Below are 23,375 nucleotides of genomic sequence, written 5' to 3' on the forward strand. Positions count from 1 at the left end.
TAGACCCTCCATAGAGCTCTATAGAGACCCATAGACCCCATAGAACCCCATATCTCCCCATATCTCCCCATAGACCCCCACACACTGACTCCTAATGACTCTCAATGGCCTCTAATGCCCCCAAATGACCCAAAAATGCCCTTTTTGAGACCAAATGTCACCTCCAGGCCCCCATAGAGCCCCATAGATCCCATATCCGCCCATATATCACCCCATAGACCCCCATAAGACCCATAGACCCCCATATATCACCCCATAGACCCCCACACAGCCCCATAGAGCCCCATATATCACCCCATAGACCTCCATATATCACCCCATAGAGCCCCATAGAGCCCCCCATAGATACCCATAGACCCCCATATCCCCTCATAAACCCCCATATATCACCCCATAGACCCCCATAGAGCCCCATAGACCCCATATATCACCCCATAGGCCCCCATATATCATCCCATAGAGACCCATAGAGCCTCACAGACCCCCATATCCCCTCATAGACCCCTATAGTCCCCCATAGACCCCAATACCTCCCCATAGACCCCCATATATCACCCCATAGACCCCCATACAGACCTATAGACTCCCATATCCCCCCATAGACCCCCATAGACCCCCATATCTCCCCATAGACCCCCATATCTCCCCATATAGCCCCATACAATGATTCCTAATGACTCTCAATGGCCTCCAATGACCCAAAAAGGCCCTTTTTGAGCCCAAATCTCACCTCCAGGCCCCCATAGAGCCCCATAGACCCCATATCCGCCCATATATCACCCCATAGACCCCCATATATCACCCCATAGACCCCCATAGAGCCTCATAGACCCCCATATATCACCCCATAGACCCCCATATATCACCCCATAGACCCCCATATATCACCCCATAGACCCCTATACAAACCTATAGACACCCATATCTCCCCATAGACCCCCATATATCACCCCATAGATCCCCATACAGACCTATAGACCCCCATATATCACCCCATAGAGGCCCATAGACCCTCATATCCCCTCATAGACGCCTATATTCCCCCATAGACCCCCATATCTCCCCATAGACCCCCATATCTCCCCATAGAGACCTATAGAGCCTCATAGACCCCATATATCACCCCATAGACCCCCATATATCACCCCATAGACCCCCATATCCCCTCATAGACCCCCATATAGCCCCATAGACCCCCATATATCACCCCATAGACCCCCATATATCACCCCATAGAGCCCCATAGAGCCCCCCATAGAGACCCATAGACTCCCATATAGCCTCATACACCCCCATATCCCCTCATAGACCCCTATAGTCCCCCATAAACCCCCATCTCCCCCCATAGACCCTCATATATCACCCCATAGACCCCCATACAGACCCATAGAGCTACATAGAACCCCATATATCACCCCATAGACCCCCATACAGACCCATAGACCCCCATAGAGCCTCATAGACCCCCATATATCACCCCATAGACCCCCATATATCACCCCATAGACCCCATATATCACCCCATAGACCCCCATAGAGCCTCATAGACCCCCATACAAACCTATAGACCCCCATATATCACCCCATAGACCCCCATATATCACCCCATAGACCCCATATATCACCCCATAGACCCCCACAGAGCCTCATAGACCCCCATACAAACCTATAGACCCCCATATATCACCCCTTAGACCCCCATATATCACCCCATAGACCCCATATATCACCCCACAGACCCCTATAGAGCGCCATAGACCCCCTTATCACCCCATAGAGCCCCATAGACCCCCATATATCACCCCATAGACCCCCATAGAGCCTCATAGACCCCCATACAGACCCATAGACCCCCATATATCACCCCATAGACCCCCATATATCACCCCATAGAGACCCATAGAGCAACACAGACCCCCATACAGCCCCCATATCTCCCTATAGAGCCTCATAGATCCCCATATATCACCCCATAGACCCCCATAGAGCCTCATAGACACCCATACAGACCCACAAACCCCATATCCCCCCATAGACCTCCATATATCACCCCATAGAGCCCCATAGAGCCCCCCATAGAGACCCATAGACTCCCATATAGCCTCATACACCCCCATATCCCCTCATAGACCCCTATAGTCCCCCATAAACCCCCATCTCCCCCCATAGACCCCCATATATCACCCCATAGACCCCCATACAGACCCATAGAGCTACATAGAACCCCATATATCACCCCATAGACCCCCATACAGACCCATAGACCCCCATAGAGCCTCATAGACCCCCATATATCACCCCATAGACCCCCATATATCACCCCATAGACCCCCATATCCCCTCATAGACCCCCATATAGCCCCATAGACCCCCATATATCACCCCATAGACCCCCATATATCACTCCATAGAGACCTATAGAGCCTCACAGACCCCATATATCACCCCATAGACCCCCATATATCACCCCATAGAGACCTATAGAGCCTCACAGACACCCATTTATCACCCCATAGACCCCCACAGAGCACCATAGACCCCCATAGAGACTCATAGACCCCCATATATCACCCCATAGACCCCATAGACCCCCTTAGACCTCCACAGAGCCTCATAGACCCCCATATATCACCCCATAGACCCCCATAGAGCCTCATAGACCCCCATAGACCCCCTTATAGCCCCCTATATCCCCCCATAGAGCCCCATAGACCCCCATACAGACCCATAGACCCTCCATAGAGCCCTATAGAGACCCATAGACCCCATAGAGCCCCATATCCCCCTATATAGCCCCCCATAGACTCTCATAGAGCCCCATAGACCCCCATACAGCCCCCATATCTCCCCGTAGAGCCCCATAGACCCCCTTATAGCCCCCTATATCCCCCCATAGAGCCCCATAGGCCCCCATACAGACCCATAGACCCTCCATAGAGCCCTATAGAGACCCATAGACCCCCATAGAGCCCCATATCCCCCTATATAGCCCCCCATAGACTCTCATAGAGCCTCATAGACCCCCATACAGCCCCCATATCTCCCCGTAGAGCCCCATAGACCCCCTTATAGCCCCCTATATCCACCCATAGAGCCCCATAGGCCCCCATACAGACCCATAGACCCTCCATAGAGCCCTATAGTGACCCATAGACCCCATTGAACCCCATATAGCCCCCCATAGGCTGCCATAGACACCTATATAGCCCCATATATCCCCATATAGCCCCCCATAGACAACCATATAGACCCATAGACCCCCATATCTCCCAATATAGCCCCATATAATGACTCCTAATGACTCTCAAAGGCCTCTAATGGCTTCTAATGACCTTCAAGTACCCCAAAATGACCCAAAAATGCCTGTTTTCAACCCAAAAGTCACGTGGAGGCCCTGCTCCTTCCTTAGTGCAGCGTAGTGGAACTTATAATAGGTGTGGAGGACCCTCCTCAAATAGACCCTACAAAGCTCCTCCGGGGACCCCCACACAGCCCCATAGACCCACATACAGCCCCATAGATCACCCCATAGACACCCATAGAGCCCCATAGACCCCCATAGAGCCTCATAGACCCCTATATCCCCCCATAGACCCCCATATATCACCCCATAAGACCCCCATAGAGCCTCATAGACCCCTATATCCCCCCATAGACCCCCATATATCACCCCATAAGACCCCCATATATCACCCCATAAGACCCCCATAGAGCCTCATAGACCCCTACATCCCCCCATAGACCCCCATATATCACCCCATAAGACCCCCATAGAGCCTCATAGACCCCTATATCCCCCCATAGACCCCCATATATCACCCCATAAGACCCCCATAGAGCCTCATAGACCCCCATATATCACCCCATAGACCCCCATAGAGCCTCACAGACCCCCATAGACCCCCATAGAGCCCCATAGACCCCCACAGAGCCTCATAGACCCCCATATATCACCCCATAGAGACCCATAGAGCCTCATAGACCCCCATATATCACCCCATAGAGTCCCATAGACCCCATATATCACCCCATAGACCCCCATAGAGCCTCATAGACCCCTATATTCCCCCATAGACCCCCATATATCACCCCATAGAGACCCATAGAGCCTCATAGACCCCCATAGAGACCCATAGACCCCCTTATAGCCCCCTATATCCCCCCATAGACCCCCATAAAGACCCATAGACCCCCATAGAGCCCCATAGACCCCCTTATAGCCCCCTATATCCCCCCATAGACCCCCATACAGACCCATAGACCCTCCATAGAGCTCTATAGAGACCCATAGACCCCATAGAACCCCATATCTCCCCATATCTCCCCATAGACCCCCATATAATGACTCCTAATGACTCTCAATGGCCTCTAATGGCCTCTAATGCCCCCAAATGCCCCAAAATCCCCCGTTTTCAACCCAAATCTCACCTGGAGGCCCTGCTCCTTCCTTAGTGCTGCATAGTCGAACTTATAATAGGTGTGGAGGACCCTCCTCAAATAGACCCTACAAAGCTCCTCCGGGGACCCCCTGGCCTGCAGGTAGCGCTGTAACCTCCCAATGATGGCACACACTCGACCTTCAGCCTTCAGGTGCTCCACGTACTCTGGAAAACAGCCCCAAAATCCAACTTTTTCAACCCAAAATAGGGAGGGAGTGAAAGGGAAAAGGTGCAGCTCCCCACTCGGACCTCCAGGCCTGTAGGGGGCGCTGAAGATGTAGCACAAGTCAACCCCAAATCCCACCTTTTGGACCCAAAATCCCATTGTTTTGAGGCAAAATCCAACAGTTTGGACCCCAAAATTGAACTTTACGGACCCAAATTCCCACCTTTTAGACCCAAAATCCCACCTTTTGGACCTAAATCCCAATGGAATGGACCCCAAATCCCAACTTTTGGACCCAAAATCCCATTGTTTTGAGGCAAAATCCAACAGTTTGGACCCCAAAATTGAACTTTACGGACCCAAAATCCCACCTTTTAGACCCAAAATCCCATTGTTTTGACTCAAAATCCAACAGTTTGGACCCAAAATCCAATGGTTTGGACCCCAAATTGAAGCTTACGGACCCAAAATCCAACAATTTGGACCCAAAATTCAATGGATTGGACCCAAAATCCAATGGATTGGACCCAAAATCCAATGGAATGGACCCAAAATCCCACCTTTTAGACCCAAAATCCATTGGTTTGGACCCAAATCCAACAGTTTGGACCCCAAATTGAAGCTTACGGTCCCAAAATCCCACCTTTTGGACCCAAAATCCAATGGAATGGACCCAAAATCCAATGGAATGGACCCAAAATCCAACAGTTTGGACCCCACATTGAAGCTTACGGACCCAAATTCCCACCTTTTAGACCCAAAATCCCATTGTTTTGAGTCAAAATCCAACAGTTTGGACCCAAAATCCAATGGATTGGACCCCAAATTGAACCTTACGGACCCCAAATCCCACCTTTTAGACCCAAAATCCATTGGATTGGACCCAAAATTCAATGGAATGGCCCAAAAATCCCAACTTTTGGACCCAAAATCCAATGGACTGGACCCCAAATTGAAGCTTATGGACCCAAAATCCCACCTTTTAGACCCAAAATTCAATGGACTGGACCCAAAATCCCACCTTTTGGGCCTAAATTCCAATGGAATGGACCCAAAATCCCAACTTTTGGACCCAAAATTCAACAGTCTGGACCCCAAATTGAACCTTACGGACCCAAAATCCAATGGAATAGACCCAAAATCCAATGGCCTGGACCCCAAATCCCACCTTTTGGACCCAAAATCCAATGGACTGGACCCAAAATCCAATGGAATGGACCCAAAATCCCACCTTTTGGACCCAAAATCCAACACTGTTGGACCCCAAAATTGAACCTTACGGACCCAAAATCCCACCTTTTAGACCCAAAATCCAATGGACTGGACCCCAAATCCCACCTTTTGGACCCAAAATCCAATGGACTGGACCCAAAATCCATTAGATTGGACCCAAAATCCAACAGTTTGGACCCCAAATTGAAGCTTACGGACCCAAAATCCCACCTTTTAGACCCAAAATCCCATTGTTTTGAGTCAAAATCCAACAGTTTGAACCCAAAATCCAATGGTTTGGACCCAAAATCCATTGGATTGGACCCAAAATCCATTGGTTTGGACCCAAAATTGAAGCTTACGGACCCCAAATCCCACCTTTTAGACCCAAAATCCAATGGAATGGACCCCAAATCCCAACTTTTGGACCCAAATTCCAATGGAATGGACCCCAAAATCCCACCTTTTGGACACAAAATCCAATGGAATGGACCCAAAATCCCACATTTTGGACCCAAAATCCATTGGTTTGGACCCCAAATTGAAGCTTAGAGACCCAAAATCCAACAGTTTGGACCCAAAATCCAATGGAATGGACCCTAAATCCCACCATTTAGACCCAAAATCCAATGGAATGGACCCCAAATCCCACCTTTTAGACCCAAAATCCAATGGAATGGACCCAAAATCCCAACTTTTGGACCCAAAATTCCAATGGAATGGACCCAAAATCCCACCTTTTAGACCCAATATCCATTGGATTGGGCCCAAAATTCAATGGAATGGCCCCAAAATCCCAACTTTTGGACCCAAAATCCAATGGACTGGACCCCAAATCCCACCTTTTGGACCCAAAATCCAATGGAATGGCCCCAAAATCCAATGGAATGGACCCAAAATCCCACCCTTTGGACCCAAAATCCAATGGATTGGACCCAAAATCCCAACTTTTGGACCCAAAATCCAACAGTTTGGACCCAAAATCCAATGGACTGGACCCCAAATCCCACCTTTTAGACCCAAAATCCAATGGAATGGACCCAAAATCCCACCTTCTGGACCCAAAATCCCATTGTTTTGACTCAAAATCCAACAGTTTGGACCCAAAATCCATTGGTTTGGACCCCAAATTGAAGCTTACGGACCCAAAATCCCACCTTTTAGACCCATAATCCAATGGACAGGACCCAAAATCCCACCCTTTGGACCCAAAATTCAATGGACTGGACCCCAAATCCCACCTTTTGGACCCAAAATTCAATGGAATGGACCCAAAATCCAATGGAATGGACCCAAAATCCCACCTTTTGGACCCAAAATTCAACAGTCTGGACCCCAAATTGAACCTTACGGACCCAAATTCCACCTTTTAGACCCAAAATCCAATGGAATGGACCCAAAATCCAATGGAATGGACCCCAAATCCCAACTTTTGGACCCAAAATTCAACAGTCTGGACCCCAAATTGAAGCTTACGGACCCCAAATCCCACCTTTTAGACCCAAAATTCAATGGACTGGACGCCAAATCCCACCTTTTGGACCCCAAATCCAATGGAATGGACCCAAAATTCCACCTTTTGGACCCAAAATCCAATGGAATGGACCCCAAATTGAACCTTACGGACCCAAAATCCCACCTTTTAGACCCAAAATCCAATGGAATGGACCCCAAAATTGAACCTTACGGACCCCAAATCCCACCTTTTAGACCCAAAATCCACTGGAATGGACCCAAAATCCACTGGAATGGACCCAAAATCCAATGGACTGGACCCCAAATCCCACCATTTAGACCCAAAATCCAACGGAATGGACCCCAAATCCCAACTTTTGGACCCAAAATCCAATGGAATGGACCCAAAATCCATTGGATTGGACCCAAAATTCAACAGTTTGGACCCCAAATTGAACCTTACGGACCCAAATTCCCACCTTTTAGACCCAAAATCCCATTGTTTTGACTCAAAATCCAACAGTTTGGACCCCAAATCCAATGGATTGGACCCAAAATCCATTGGTTTGGACCCAAAATCCATTGGTTTAGACCCCAAATTGAAGCTTACGGACCCCAAATTCCCACCTTTTAAACCCAAAATCCCATTGTTTTGACTCAAAATCCAACAGTTTGGACCCCAAATCCAATGGATTGGACCCAAAATCCATTGGTTTGGACCCCAAATCCAATGGATTGGACCCCAAATTGAAGCTTACGGACCCAAAATCCCACCTTTTAGACCCAAAATCCAATGGACTGGACCCCAAATCCCACCTTTTAGACCCAATATCCAATGGAATGGACCCCAAATCCCACCTTTTAGACTCAATATCCATTGGATTGGACCTAAAATCCATTGGTTTGGACCCAAAATCCAACAGTTTGGACCCCAAATTGAACCTTACGGACCCAAATTCCCACCTTTTAGACCCAAAATCCCATTGTTTTGAGTCAAAATCCAACAGTTTGAACCCAAAATCCAACAGTTTGGACCCCAAATTGAACCTTATGGACCCAAAATCCCACCTTTTAGACCCAAAATCCAATGGAATGGACCCCAAATTTGAAACTTACGGACCCCAAATCCCACCTTTTAGACACAAAATCCAATGGACTGGACCCCAAATCCCACCTTTTAGACCCAATATCCAATGGCATGGACCCAAAATCCATTGGTTTGGACCCAAAATCCATTGGTTTGGACCCCAAATTGAAGCTTAGGGACCAAAAATCCAACAATTTGGACCCAAAATCCAATGGACTGGACCCAAAATCCCACCTTTTAGACCCAATATCCAATGGAATGGACCCAAAATCCAATGGACTGGACCCAAAATCCAACAGTTTGGACCCCAAATTGAACCTTACGGACCCAAAATCCCACCTTTTAGACCCAAAATCCAATGGACGGGACCCAAAATCCCAACTTTTGAACCCAAAATCCAATGGATTGGACCCCAAATCCCACCTTTTGGACCCAAAATTCAACAGTTTGGACCCCAAATTTGAACCTTACGGACCCAAAATCCCACCTTTTAGACCCAATATCCAATGGAATGGACCCCAAATCCAATGGACTGGACCCAAAATCCCACCTTTTAGACCCAATATCCACTGGAATGGACCCAAAATCCCAACTTTTGGACCCAAAATTCAACAGTTTGGACCCCAAAATTGAACTTTATGGACCCAAAATCCAACAGTTTGGACCCCAAATTGAAGCTTACGGACCCAAAATCCCACCTTTTAGACCCCAAATCCAATGGACTGGACCCCAAATCCCACCTTTTGGACCCAATATCCAATGGAATGGACCCAAAATCCAATGGAATGGACCCAAAATCCAACAGTTTGGACCCCAAATTCAATGGATTGGACCCCAAATTGAACCTTACGGACCCAAAATCCCACCTTTTAGACCCAAAATTCAATGGATTGGACCCTAAACCCCACCTTTTAGACCCAAAATCCAATGGAATGGACACAAATTCCCACCTTTTAGACCCAAAATCCATTGGTTTGGACCCAAAATCCAACAGTTTGGACCCCAAATTGAAGCTTACGGACCCAAAATCCCACCTTTTGGACCCAAAATCCAATGGACTGGACCCAAAATCCCACCTTTTGGACCCAAAATCCAACAGTTTGGACCACAAAATTGAACCTTACGGACCCAAAATCCAACAGTTTGGACCCAAAATCCAATGGACTGGACCCCAAATTCAATGGACTGGACCCAAAATCCCACCTTTTGGACCCAAAATTCAACAGTTTGGGCCCCAAATTGAACTTTACGGACCCAAATTCCCACCTTTTAGACCCAAAATCCAATGGACTGGACCCCAAATCCCACCTTTTGGACCTAAATTCCAATGGAATAGACCCAAAATCCCACCTTTTAGACCCCAAATCCCATTGTTTTGACTCAAAATCCAACATTTTGGACCCAAAATCCATTGGTTTAGACCCCAAATTGAAGCTTACGGACCCCAAATCCCACCTTTTAGACCCAAAATCCAATGGCCTGGACCCCAAAATTGAACCTTACGGACCCAAAATCCAACAGATTGGACCCCAAATTGAACCTTACGGACCCAAAATCCCACCTTTTGGACCCAAAATCCATTGGTTTGGACCCAAAATCCATTGGTTTGGACCCCAAATTGAACCTTACGGACACAAAATCCCACCTTTTAGACCCAATATCCAATGGACTGGACCCAAAATCCCACCTTTTAGACCCAATATCCAATGGAATGGACCCAAATTCCCACCTTTTAGACCCAAAATCCATTGGTTTGGACCCAAAATCCAACAGTTTGGACCCCAAATTGAAGCTTACGGACCCAAATTCCCACCTTTTAGACCCAAAATCCCATTGTTTTGAGTCAAAATCCAACAGTTTGGACCCCAAATCCAATGGATTGGACCCAAAATCCATTGGTTTGGACCCCAAATTGAAGCTTAGGGACCCAAAATCCAACAGTTTGGACCCAAAATCCAATGGAATGGACCCAAAATCCCAACTTTTGGACCCCAAATCCAATGGAATGGACCCCAAATCCAATGGAATTGACCCCAATCCCAACTTTTGGACCTTAATTCCAATGGAATAGACCCAAAATCCCACCTTTTGGACTCCAAATCCAATGGAATGGACCCCAAATTTGAACCTTACGGACCCAAATTCCCACCTTTTAGACCCAAAATCCAATGGACTGGACCCGAAATCCATTGGTTTGGACCCAAAATCCAACAGTTTGGACCCCAAAATTGAACCTTACGGACCCAAATTCCCACCTTTTAGACCCAATATCCATTGGATTGGACACCAAATCCAATAGACTGGACCCCAAATCCCACCTTTTGGACACAAAATCCAATGGAATGGACCCCAAATCCCACCTTTTGGACCCAAATCCCATTGTTTTGACCCAAAATCCATTGGTTTGGACCCAAAATCCATTGGTTTGGACCCCAAATTGAAGCTTACGGACCCAAAATCCCACCTTTTAGACCCAAAATCCAATGGACTGGACCCCAAATCCGACCTTTTAGACCCAATATCCAATGGAATGGACCCAAAATCCCACCTTTTAGACCCAAAATCCATTGGTTTGGACCCAAATCCAACAGTTTGGACCCCAAATTGAAGCTTACGGTCCCAAAATCCCACCTTTTGGACCCAAAATCCAATGGAATGGACCCAAAATCCCACCTTTTGGACCCAAAATCCAACAGTTTGGACCCCAAAATTGAACTTTACGGACCCAAATTCCCACCTTTTAGACCCAAAATCCCACCTTTTGGACCTAAATCCCAATGGAATGGACCCCAAATCCCAACTTTTGAACCCAAAATCCCATTGTTTTGACTCAAAATCCAACAGTTTGGACCCCAAATCCAATGGATTGGAACCAAAATCCATTGGTTTGGACCCAAAATCCATTGGTTTGGACCCCAAATTGAAGCTTAGGGACCCAAAATCCAACAGTTTGGACCCAAAATCCAATGGAATGGACCCTAAATCCCACCTTTTGGACCCAAAATCCACTGGAATGGACCCCAAATCCCACCTTTTAGACCCAATATCCATTGGATTGGGCCCAAAATTCAATGGAATGGCCCCAAAATTCAATGGAACGGACCCAAAATCCAATGGAATGGACCCCAAATCCCACCTTTTAGACCCAAAATCCAATGGACTGGACCCGAAATCCATTGGTTTGGACCCAAAATCCAACAGTTTGGACCCCAAAATTGAACCTTACGGACCCCAAATCCCACCATTTAGACCCAATATCCATTGGATTGGACCCAAAATCCAATAGACTGGACCCCAAATCCAATGGATTGGACCCCAAATCCCACCTTTTAGACCCAAAATCCCATGGAATGGACCCAAAATCCCACCTTTTAGACCCAAAATCCCATTGTTTTGACTCAAAATCCAACAGTTTGAACCCAATATCCAATGGATTGGACCCCAAATTGAAGCTTACGGACCCCAATCCCACCTTTTAGACCCCAAATCCAATGGACGGGACCCAAAATCCCACCTTTTAGACCCAATATCCAATGGAATGGACCCTAAATCCATTGGTTTGGACCCAAAATCCATTGGTTTGGACCCCAAATTGAAGCTTACGGACCCAAAATCCCACCTTTTAGACCCAAAATCCAATGGAATGGACCCCAAATCCCACCTTTTAGACCCAAAATCCAACGGAATGGACCCAAAATCCCACCTTTTGGACCCAAAATCCATTGGTTTGGACCCAAATCCAACAGTTTGGACCCCAAATTGAAGCTTACGGACCCAAAATCCCACCTTTTGGACCCAAAATCCAATGGAATGGACCCAAAATCCCACCTTTTGGACCCAAAATCCAACAGTTTGGACCCCAAAATTGAAGCTTACGGACCCAAATTCCCACCTTTTAGACCCAAAATCCCATTGTTTTGAGTCAAAATCCAACAGTTTGGACCCCAAAATTGAACTTTACGGACCCAAATTCCCACCTTGTAGACCCCAAATCCCATTGTTTTGACTCAAAATCCAACAGTTTGGACCCCAAAATTGAACTTCACGGACCCAAATTCCCACCTTTTAGACCCAAAATCCCATTGTTTTGAGGCAAAATCTAACAGTCTGGACCCCAAAATTGAACTTTACGGACCCAAATTCCCACCTTTTAGACCCAAAATCCCACCTTTTGGACCTAAATCCCAATGGAATGGACCCCAAATCCCAACTTTTGAACCCAAAATCCCATTGTTTTGACTCAAAATCCAACAGTTTGGACCCCAAATCCAATGGATTGGACCCAAAATCCATTGGTTTGGACCCAAAATCCCATTGTTTTGAGTCAAAATCCAACAGTTTGGACCCCAAATCCAATGGATTGGACCCAAAATCCCAACTTTTGGACCCAAAGTCCATTGGTTTGGACCCCAAATTGAAGCTTACGGACCCAAAATCCCACCTTTTGGACCCAAAATCCAATGGATTGGACCCTAAACCCCACCTTTTAGACCCAATATCCAATGGAATGGACCCAAAATCCCACCTTTTAGACCCAAAATCCCATTGTTTTGACTCAAAATCCATTAGTTTGGACCCAAAATCCATTGGTTTGGACCCCAAATTGAACCTTACGGACCCAAAATCCCACCTTTTAGACCCCAAATCCAATGGAATGGACCCCAAATCACACCTTTTGGACCTAAATTCCAATGGAATGGACCCAAAATCCCACCTTTTGAACCCAAAATCCAATGGATTGGACCCAAAATCCAATGGAATGGACCCAAAATCCCACCTTTTAGACCCAAAATCCATTGGTTTGGACCCAAAATCCAACAGTTTGGACCCCAAATTGAAGCTTACGGACCCCAAATCCCACTTTTTAGACCCAAAATCCAATGGACTGGACCCGAAATCCATTGGTTTGGACCCAAAATCCAACAGTTTGGACCCCAAAATTGAACCTTACGGACCCCAAATCCCACCTTTTAGACCCAAAATCCCATTGTTTTGACTCAAAATCCAACAGTTTGGACCCAAAATCCAACAGTTTGGACCCCAAATTGAAGCTTACGGACCCAAAATCCCACCTTTTAGACCCAAAATCCAATGGACTGGACCCAAAATCCCAACTTTTAGACCCAATATCCAATGGAATGGACCCAAAATCCCACCTTTTAGACCCAAAATCCATTGGTTTGGACCCAAAATCCAACAGTTTGGACCCAAAATTGAAGCTTACGGACCCAAATTCCCACCTTTTAGACCCAAAATCCCATTGTTTTGAGTCAAAATCCAACAGTTTGAACCCAAAATCCAATGGATTGGACCCAAAATCCAATGGAATGGACCCAAAATCCATTGGTTTGGACCCAAAATCCAACACTTTGGACCCCAAATTGAAGCTTACGGACCCAAATTCCCACCTTATAGACCCAAAATCCAATGGAATGGACCCAAAATCCCACCTTTTAGACCCTATATCCAATGGAATGGACCCAATATCCAATGGACTGGACCCAAAATCCATTGGTTTGGACCCAAAATCCAACAGTTTGGACCCCAAAATTGAACCTTACGGACCCAAAATCCCACCTTTTAGACCCAAAATCCCATTGTTTTGACTCAAAATCCAACAGTTTGAACCCAAAATACAATGGATTGGACCCCAAATTGAACCTTACGGACCCCAAATCCAACCTTTTAGCCCCAAAATCCAATGGAATGGACCCCAAATTTGAACCTTACGGACCCAAATTCCCACCTTTTAGACCCAAAATCCCATTGTTTTGACTCAAAATCCAACAGTTTGGACCCAAAATCCATTGGTTTGGATCCCAAATTGAAGCTTACGGACCCAAAATCCCACCTTTTAGACCCAAAATCCAATGGAATGGACCCAAAATCCCACCTTTTGGACCCAAAATTCAACAGTCTGGACCCCAAAACTGAACTTTAGGGACCCAAATTCCCACCTTTTAGACCCAAAATCCCATTGTTTTGACTCAAAATCTAACAGTCTGGACCCCAAAATTGAACTTTACGGACCCAAATTCCCACCTTTTAGACCCAAAATCCCACCTTTTGGACCTAAATCCCAATGGAATGGACCCCAAATCCCAACTTTTGGACCCAAAATCCATTGGTTTGGACCCAAAATCCATTGGTTTGGACCCCAAATTGAACCTTACGGACCCAAATTCCCACCTTGTAGACCCAAAATCCCATTGTTTTGACTCAAAATCCAACAGTTTGGACCCCAAAATTGAACGTTACGGACCCAAAATCCCACCTTTTAGACCCAAAATCCCACCTTTTGGACCTAAATCCCAATGGAATGGACCCAAAATCCCAACTTTTGGACCCAAAATCCCATTGTTTTGAGTCAAAATCCAACAGTTTGGACCCCAAATCCAATGGATTGGACCCAAAATCCATTGGTTTGGACCCAAAGTCCATTGGTTTGGACCCCAAATTGAAGCTTAGGGACCCAAAATCCAACAGTTTGGACCCAAAATCCAACAGTTTGGACCCAAAATCCAATGGACTGGACCCCAAAATCCATTGGTTTGGACCCAAAATCCAACAGTTTGGACCCCAAATTGAACCTTACGGACCCCAAATCCAATGGACTGGACCCTAAATCCCACCTTTTGGACCCCAAATCCAATGGAATGGACCCAAAATCCCACCTTTTGGACCCAAAATTCAACAGTCTGGACCCCAAAATTGAACTTTACGGACCCAAATTCCCACCTTTTAGACCCAAAATCCCATTGTTTTGACTCAAAATCCAACAGTTTGGACCCCAAATCCAATGGATTGGACCCCAAATCCATTGGTTTGGACCCAAAATCCAACAGTTTGGACCCCAAAATTGAACCTTACGGACCCAAAATCCCACCTTTTAGACCCAAAATCCAATGGAATGGACCCAAAATCCCAACTTTTGGACCCAAAATCCAACAGTTTGGACCCAAAATCCAATGGAATGGACCCAAAATCCATTGGTTTGGACCCAAAATCCATTGGATTGGACCCCAAATTGAAGCTTACGGACCCAAAATCCCACCTTTTGGACCCAAAATCCCATTGTTTTGAGTCAAAATCCAACAGTTTGGACCCAAAATCCAATGGATTGGACCCAAAATCCATTGGTTTGGACCCCAAATTGAACCTTACGGACCCCAAATCCCACCTTTTAGACCCCAAATCCAATGGACTGGACCCCAAATCCCAACTTTTGGACCCAAAATCCAACAGTTTGGACCCAAAATCCAATGGACTGGACCCAAAATCCCACCTTTTAGACCCAATATCCAATGGAATGGACCCAAAATCCCACCTTTTAGACCCAAAATCCATTGGTTTGGACCCAAAATCCATTGGTTTGGACCCCAAATTGAAGCTTACGGACCCAAAATCCCAACTTTTGGACCCAAAATCCAACAGTTTGGACCCCAAAATTGAACCTTACGGACCCCAAATCCCACCTTTTAGACCCAAAATCCAATGGACTGGACCCAAAATCCCAACTTTTGGACCCCAAAATTCAACAGTTTGGACCCCAAATTGAACCTTACGGACCCCAAATCCCACCTTTTAGACCCAAAATCCCATTGTTTTGACTCAAAATCCAACAGTTTGAACCCAAAATCCATTGGTTTGGACCCCAAATTGAAGCTTAGGGACCCAAAATCCAACAATTTGGACCCAAAATTCAATGGATTGGACCCTAAACCCCACCTTTTAGACCCAATATCCAATGGAATGGACCCAAAATCCCACCTTTTAGACCCAAAATCCATTGGTTTGGACCCAAAATCCAACAGTTTGGACCCCAAATTGAAGCTTACGGACACAAAATCCCACCTTTTGGACCCAAAATCCAATGGACTGGACCCCAAATCCCAACTTTTGGACCCAAAATTGAACAGTCTGGACCCCAAAATTGAACTTTACGGACCCAAATTCCCACCTTTTAAACCCAAAATCCCATTATTTTGACTCAAAATCCAACAGTTTGGACCCCAAATCCAATGGATTGGACCCAAAATCCATTGGTTTGGACCCAAAATCCATTGGTTTGGACCCAAAATTGAAGCTTACGGACACAAAATCCCACCTTTTAGACCCAAAATCCAATAGACTGGACCCAAAATCCCAACTTTTGGACCCCAAATCCAACAGTTTGGACCCCAAAATTGAACCTTACGGACCCCAAATCCCACCTTTTGGACCCAAAATCCAATGGAATGGACCCAAAATCCCACCTTTTGGACCCAAAATCCATTGGTTTGGACTCCAAATTGAACCTTATGGACCCCAAATCCAACCATTTAGACCCAATATCCATTAGACTGGACCCAAAATCCAATGGAACGGACCTAAAATCCATTGGTTTGGACCCAAAATCCAATGGATTGGACCCCAAATTGAAGCTTACGGACCCAAAATCCCACCTTTTAGACCCAATATCCATTGGATTGGACCCAAAATCCAATGGAATGGACCCCAAATCCCAACTTTTGGACCTAAATTCCAATGGAATAGACCCAAAATCCCACCTTTTAGACCCAAAATCCAATGGACTGGACCCCAAATTTGAACCTTACGGACCCAAAATCCCACCTTTTAGACCTAAAATCCAATGGACTGGACCCCAAATCCCACCTTTTAGACCCAAAATCCAATGGAATGGACCCAAAATCCCACCTTTTAGACCCAAAATCCAACAGTTTGGACCCCAAATCCCACCTTTTGGACCCAAAATCCAATAGAATGGACCCAAAATCCACTTTTTTAACCCCCAAAACCACCCAAAATCCCATTTTTTTCACCGCCAAATGCCCCATTTTCACCCCAAAACCCCAAGATTCCCCATTTATGCCCCCAAAATCCCCCTTTTTCAACCCCAAAATCCCATTTTCAGCCCCAATTCCCCCATTTTCAACCCCAAAAATCCCATTTTTCACCCCAAAATCCCCCATTTTTACCCCCAAATCCCTTTTTACCCCAAAACCCCCATTTCCCCCCCAAATCTCATTTTTTCCCCCCCCAAAATCCCCTTTTTCACCCCAAAATCCCTTTTTTCACCCCCAAACCCCCCATTTTAACCCTAAAAACCCCCCGAATCCCCCTTTTTTCACCCCAAAATCCCCTTTTTTAACCCACAAAATCCCCCATTTTAACCCAAAATCCCCCATTTTCAGCCCCAATTCCCCCATTTTTCACCCCAAAAATCCCATTTTTCAACCCCCAAAATCCCTTTTTTCACCCCAAAATCCCCTTTTTTATCCCCCAAATCCCCCTTTTTCAACCCAAAAATCCCATTTTTTCAACCCCAAAATCCCCTTTTTTCACCCCAAAATCCCCCATTTTCACCCCAAAATCCCCTTTTTAACCCCCAAAATCCCCTTTTTCCCCCCAAAATCCCCCATTTGACCCCAAAAATCCCCCCAGATTTGCCCAAAATCGCCCCTTTTTGCCCCGTTTTCTCACCCTGTGAATGTGGGTCCGTGTTCTGCATGATCTTCGTGAACTCCTCGTCCATGCGCTCGACCAGGGTTAATATGCAGCCACGGACACGGTACGGCTGTAACATACAGATCCTATATAGACCCCATATACACCCCATAGCTGCCCCATAGAGACCCCATAGCTGCCCTATAGGGATCCCATAGAGACCCCATAGGGTTCCATTGAGACCCATTGAGTCCCATTGAGTTCAACTGAGACCCATAGGGACCCCATAGAGACCCCATAGGGACCCATTGAGATCCATTGAGTTACATTGAGTTACATTGAGACCCATAGGGACCCCATAGAGACCCCATAGGGTTCCATTGAGACTCATTGAGTTCCATTGAGACCCATTGAGTTCCATTGAGATCCATTGAGATCCATTGAGACCCATAGAGACCCCATAGAGACCCCATAGAGACCCCATAGCTGACGTTCAACCAGCGTCAGGATGCAGCCACGGACACGGTAGGGCTGGAACATATAGGGACCCCATAGAGACCCCATAGAGACCCCATAGCTGCCCCATAGAGACCCTATAGCTGCCCTATAGGGACCCCATAGAGACCCCATAGCTGCCCCATAGGGTTCCATTGAGATCCATTGAGACACATAGGGACCCCATAGGGACCCCATAGAGACCCTATAGAGACCCCATAGGGTTCCATTGAGATCTATTGAGTTCAATTGAGACCCCATAGAGACCCATAGGGACCCCATAGGGTTCCATTGAGATCCATTGAGTTCCATTGAGACTCATAGGGACCCCATAGCTGCCCCATAGAGACCCCATAGAGATCCCATAGAGACCCTATAGGAACCCCATAGGGTTACATTGAGTTCCACTGAGATCCATTGAGTTCCATTGAGATCCATTGAGTTCCATTGAGACCCATAGAGACCCATAGAGACCCATAGAGACCCATAGAGACCCATAGAGACCCCACAGAGACCCCACAGAGACCCCATAGCTGCCCCATAGAGACCCCATAGAAACCCCATAGAGACCCCATAGGGTTCCATTGAGATCCATTGGACCCATAGAGACCCCATAGCTGACATTCAACCAGCGTCAGGATGCAGCCGCAGACACGATAGGGCTGGAACATATAGGGACACCATTGAGACCCTATAGGGACCCCATAGCTGCCCCATAGCTGCCCCATAGCTGCCCTATAGGGACCCTATAGGAACCCCATAGAGACCCCATAGAGACCCTATAGGTACCCATTGAGAGCCATTGAGTTCCATTGAGACCCCATAGAGACCCATAGGGACCCCATAGGGTTCCATTGAGATCCATTGAGTTCCATTGAGACTCATAGGGACCCCATAGCTGCCCCATAGAGACCCCATAGAGATCCCATAGAGACCCTATAGGAACCCCATAGGGTTCCATTGAGATCCATTGAGATCCATTGAGACCCCATAGAGACCCCATAGGGTTCCATTGAGACCCATAGAGACCCATAGAGACCCCATAGAGACCCCATAGCTGCCCTATAGGGACCCCATAGGGACCCCACAGCTGCCCCATAGAGACCCCATAGAGACCCCATAAGGATCCCATAGAGACCCCATAGGGTTCCATTGAGACCCATTGAGTTCCATTGAGACACATAGGGACCCACTGAGATCCATTGACATCCATTGAGACCCATAGGGACCCCATAGAGACCCAATAGAGACCCCATAGCTGACCCATAGGGAATCACTGAGTTCCATTGAGACCCATAGGGACCCCATAGAGACCCATAGGGACCCCATAGGGACCCCATAGCTGCCCCATAGGGTTACATTGAGATCCATTGAGATCCATTGAGACCCATTGAGACCCATAGGGACCCATAGGGAATCATTGAGTTCCATTGAGACCCATAGAGACCCATAGGGACCCCATAGGGACCCCATAGAGACCCATAGAGACCCCATAGCTGATGTTCAACCAGCGTCAGGATGCAGCCGCGAACACGGTAGGGCTGGAACATAGAGATCCTATATAGATCCCATATACACCCCATAGGAACCCCATAGCTGCCCCATAGAGACCCTATAGCTGCCCTATAGGGATCCCATAGAGACCCCATAGAGACCCCATAGAGACCCCATAGCTGCCCCATAGGGTTCCATTGAGATCCATTGAGACACATAGGGACCCCATAGGGACCCCATAGAGACCCCATAGGGTTCCATTGAGATCCATTGAGTTCCATTGAGACTCATAGGGACCCCATAGCTGCCCCATAGCTGCCCCATAGAGACCCCATAGAGATCCCATAGAGACCCTAATAGGAACCCCATAGGGTTCCATTGAGATCCATTGAGATCCATTGAGACCCCATAGAGACCCCATAGAGACCCCATAGAGACCCCATTAAAACCCCATAGAGACCCCATAGCTGCCCCATAGAGACCCCATAGAGATCCTATAGGAACCCCATAGGGTTCCATTGAGTTCCACTGAGATCCATTGAGTTCCATTGAGACACATAGGGACCCCATAGAGACCCCATAGAGACCCCATAGAGACCCCATAGCTGCCCTATAGGGATCCCATAGGGACCCCATAGATAACCCATAGGGTTCCATTCAGACCCCATAGGGACCCCATACCTCCCCATAGAGACCCCATAGAGACCCCATAGGGACCCATTGAGACCCATAGGGACCCCATAGGGTTCCATTGAGACCCATAGAGACCCCATAGCTGACGTTCAACCAGTGTCAGGATGCAGCCGCGAACACGGTACGGCTGGAACAGAGAGATCCCATATAGATCCCATATACACCCCATAGGAACCACATAGCTGCCCCATAGAGACCCTATAGCTGCCCTATAGGGATCCCATAGAGACCCCATAGAGATCCCATATAGATCCCATAGAGACCCTATAGGAACCCCATAGGGTTCCATTGAGATCCATTGAGACCCCATAGAGACCCATAGGGACCCCATAGGGACCCCATAGAGACCCCATAGCTGCCCCATAGAGACCCCATAGAGACCCCATAGAGACCCCATAGGGACCCAGAGGGTTCCATTGAGACCCATAGAGACCCCATAGGGACCCATAGGGTTCCATTGAGACCCATAGAGACCCCATAGGGACCCATAGGGTTCCATTGAGACCCATAGAGACCCCATAGGGACCCATAGGGTTCCATTGAGACCCATAGAGACCCCATAGGGACCCATAGGGTTCCATTGAGACCCATAGAGACCCCATAGGGTTCCATTGAGACCCATAGAGACCCCATAGGGACCCACAGAGACCCATAGAGACCCATAGAGACCCCACAGAGACCCCATAGCTGCCCCATAGAGACCCCATAGAGACCCCATAGCTGCCCTATAGGGACCCCATAGGGACCCCATAGCTGCCCCATAGAGACCCCATAGGGTTCCATTGAGACCCATAGGGTTCCATTGAGACTCATTGAGATCCATTGAGACCCATAGGGACCCCATAGAGACCCCATAGAGACCCCATTAAAGCCCCATAGAGACCCCATTAAAACCCCATAGAGACCCCATAGCTGCCCTATAGGGATCCCATAGAGACCCCATAGGGTTCCATTGAGTTCCATTGAGACCCATTGAGTTCCATTGAGTTCTATTGAGATCCATTGAGATCCATTGAGACCCCATAGAGACCCATAGGGACCCCATTGGGTTCCATTGAGATTGATTGAGTTCCATTGAGACCCATAGAATCCCATTGAGTTCCATTGAGTCCCATAGGGACCCCATAGAGACCCATAGGGAATCATTGAGTTCCATTGAGACCCATAGAGACCCCATAGGGACCCAAAGGGACCCACTGAGTTCCATTGAGACCCATAGGGATCCCTTAGAGACCCCATAGAGACCCTATAGAGACCCCATAGAGACCCCATAGAGACCCCATAAAGACCCTATAGGAACCCCATAGGGACCCCATAGGGACCCTATAAAGACCCCATAGGGACCCACTGAGATCCATTGAAACCCATAGGGACCCCATAGAGACCCCATAGAGACCCTATAGAGACCTCATAGAGACCCCATAAAGACCCTATAGGAACCCCATAGAGACCCAATAGCTGCCCCATAGCCACCCCATAGGGTTCCATTGAGACCCATAGAGACCCCATAGCTGACGTTCAACCAGCGTCAGGATGCAGCCGCGCACACGATAGGGCTGGAACATATAGGGACCCCATTGAGACCCCATAGGGACCCCATAGGAACCCCATAGAGACCCCATAGATGCAGCCACGGACACGGTACGGCTGCAACAGAGAAACCCCATTGAGACCCTATAGGGACCCCATAGCTGCCCCATAGAGACCCCATAGCTGACACTCAACCAGCGTCAGGATGCAGCCGCGCACACAATAGGGCTGGAATACAGAGAAACCCCATAGAGACCCCATTAAAACCCCATAGAGACCCCATTAATACCCCATAGGGACCCCATTAAAACCCCATAGAGACCCCATTAAAACCCCATAGAGACCCCATTAATACCCCATAGGGACCCCATTAAAACCCCATAGAGACCCCATTAAAACCCCATAGAGACTCCATTAAAACCCCATAGGGACCCCATTAAAACCCCATAGAGACCCCATAGCTGCCCTATAGGGACCCCATAGGGACCCCATAGCTGCCCCATAGAGACCCCATAGGGTTCCATTGAGACCCATAGGGTTCCATTGAGACCCACTGAGATCCATTGAGACCCATAGGGACCCCATAGAGACCCCATAGGGACCCCATAGAGACCCCATAGGGACCACATAGAGACTCCATAGAGACCCCATAGAGACCCCATAGAGACCCCATAGCTGCCCCATAGAGACCCCATAGGGTTCCATTGAGATCCATTGAGTCCCATTGAGTTCTATTGGGATCCATTGAGTTCCATTGAGACCCATAGAGACCCATAGCTGCCCCATAGAGACCCCATAGGGTTCCATTGAGACCCATAGGGACCCACTGAGTTCCATTGAGACCCCATAGGGTTCCATTGAGACCCATAGAGTTCCATAGAGACCCCATAGGGTTCCATTGAGGCCCACTGAGACCCACTGAGTCCCATTGAGTCCCATTGAGATCCATTGAGATCCATTGAGACCCATAGGGACCCCATAGAGACCCCATAGACACCCCATAGAGACCCCATAGGGACCCCATAGAGACCCCATAGGGAACCCATTGAGTTCCATTGAGTTCAACTGAGATCCACTGAGACCCATATGGACCCCATAGAGACCCCATAGCTGCCCCATAGAGACCCCATAGCTGCCCCATAGATACTCTGGCCCTATATAACCCCATATAACCCCATAACCACCCCATATTCCCCACCTGTTCGGGGTTGCTGAGGTTCTCGCTCTCCTCCAGCACGTTCTTCTGCCCCATAACCCCCCATAACCACCCCATATCTCCCCATATCCCCCCATAACCACCCCATATGACCCCATATCCCCCCATAACCACCCCATATCCCCCCATAACCACCTCTTA

At 47.6% G+C, this 23,375-nt stretch overlaps 1 protein-coding gene across 22 annotated transcripts in view; it reads right to left on the reverse strand.

Annotated features, from left to right (window-relative positions):
* LOC107307490 (eukaryotic translation initiation factor 3 subunit C-like) overlaps positions 1–23,375 on the reverse strand; it is a 186,435-nt gene that overhangs the window by 91,120 nt on the left and 71,940 nt on the right. For 17 of the 22 annotated variants that reach the window (XR_014935227.1, XR_014935228.1, XM_085518251.1 and 14 more), the window contains 3 exons: positions 18,300–18,337; positions 17,843–17,898; positions 4,429–4,604 (listed from right to left, as the gene is read on the reverse strand). Coding sequence is in view for 20 of the 22 variants with exons in the window: in XM_085518251.1 (XP_085374377.1) it covers positions 4,429–4,604; positions 17,843–17,898; positions 18,300–18,337 (270 nt within the window). In the remaining 2 variants the exon portion in view is untranslated. Of the gene's footprint in view, positions 1–4,428; positions 4,605–17,842; positions 17,937–18,299; positions 18,338–23,375 lie in introns of all 22 variants that reach the window. The other 5 variants (XM_085518252.1, XM_085518250.1, XM_085518248.1 and 2 more) reach the window with 1 other exon arrangement.

This window comes from Coturnix japonica, chromosome 17 (assembly GCF_054131305.1).
Source record: "Coturnix japonica strain WE chromosome 17, WE-NBRP24, whole genome shotgun sequence".
Taxonomy (NCBI): domain Eukaryota; kingdom Metazoa; phylum Chordata; class Aves; order Galliformes; family Phasianidae; genus Coturnix; species Coturnix japonica.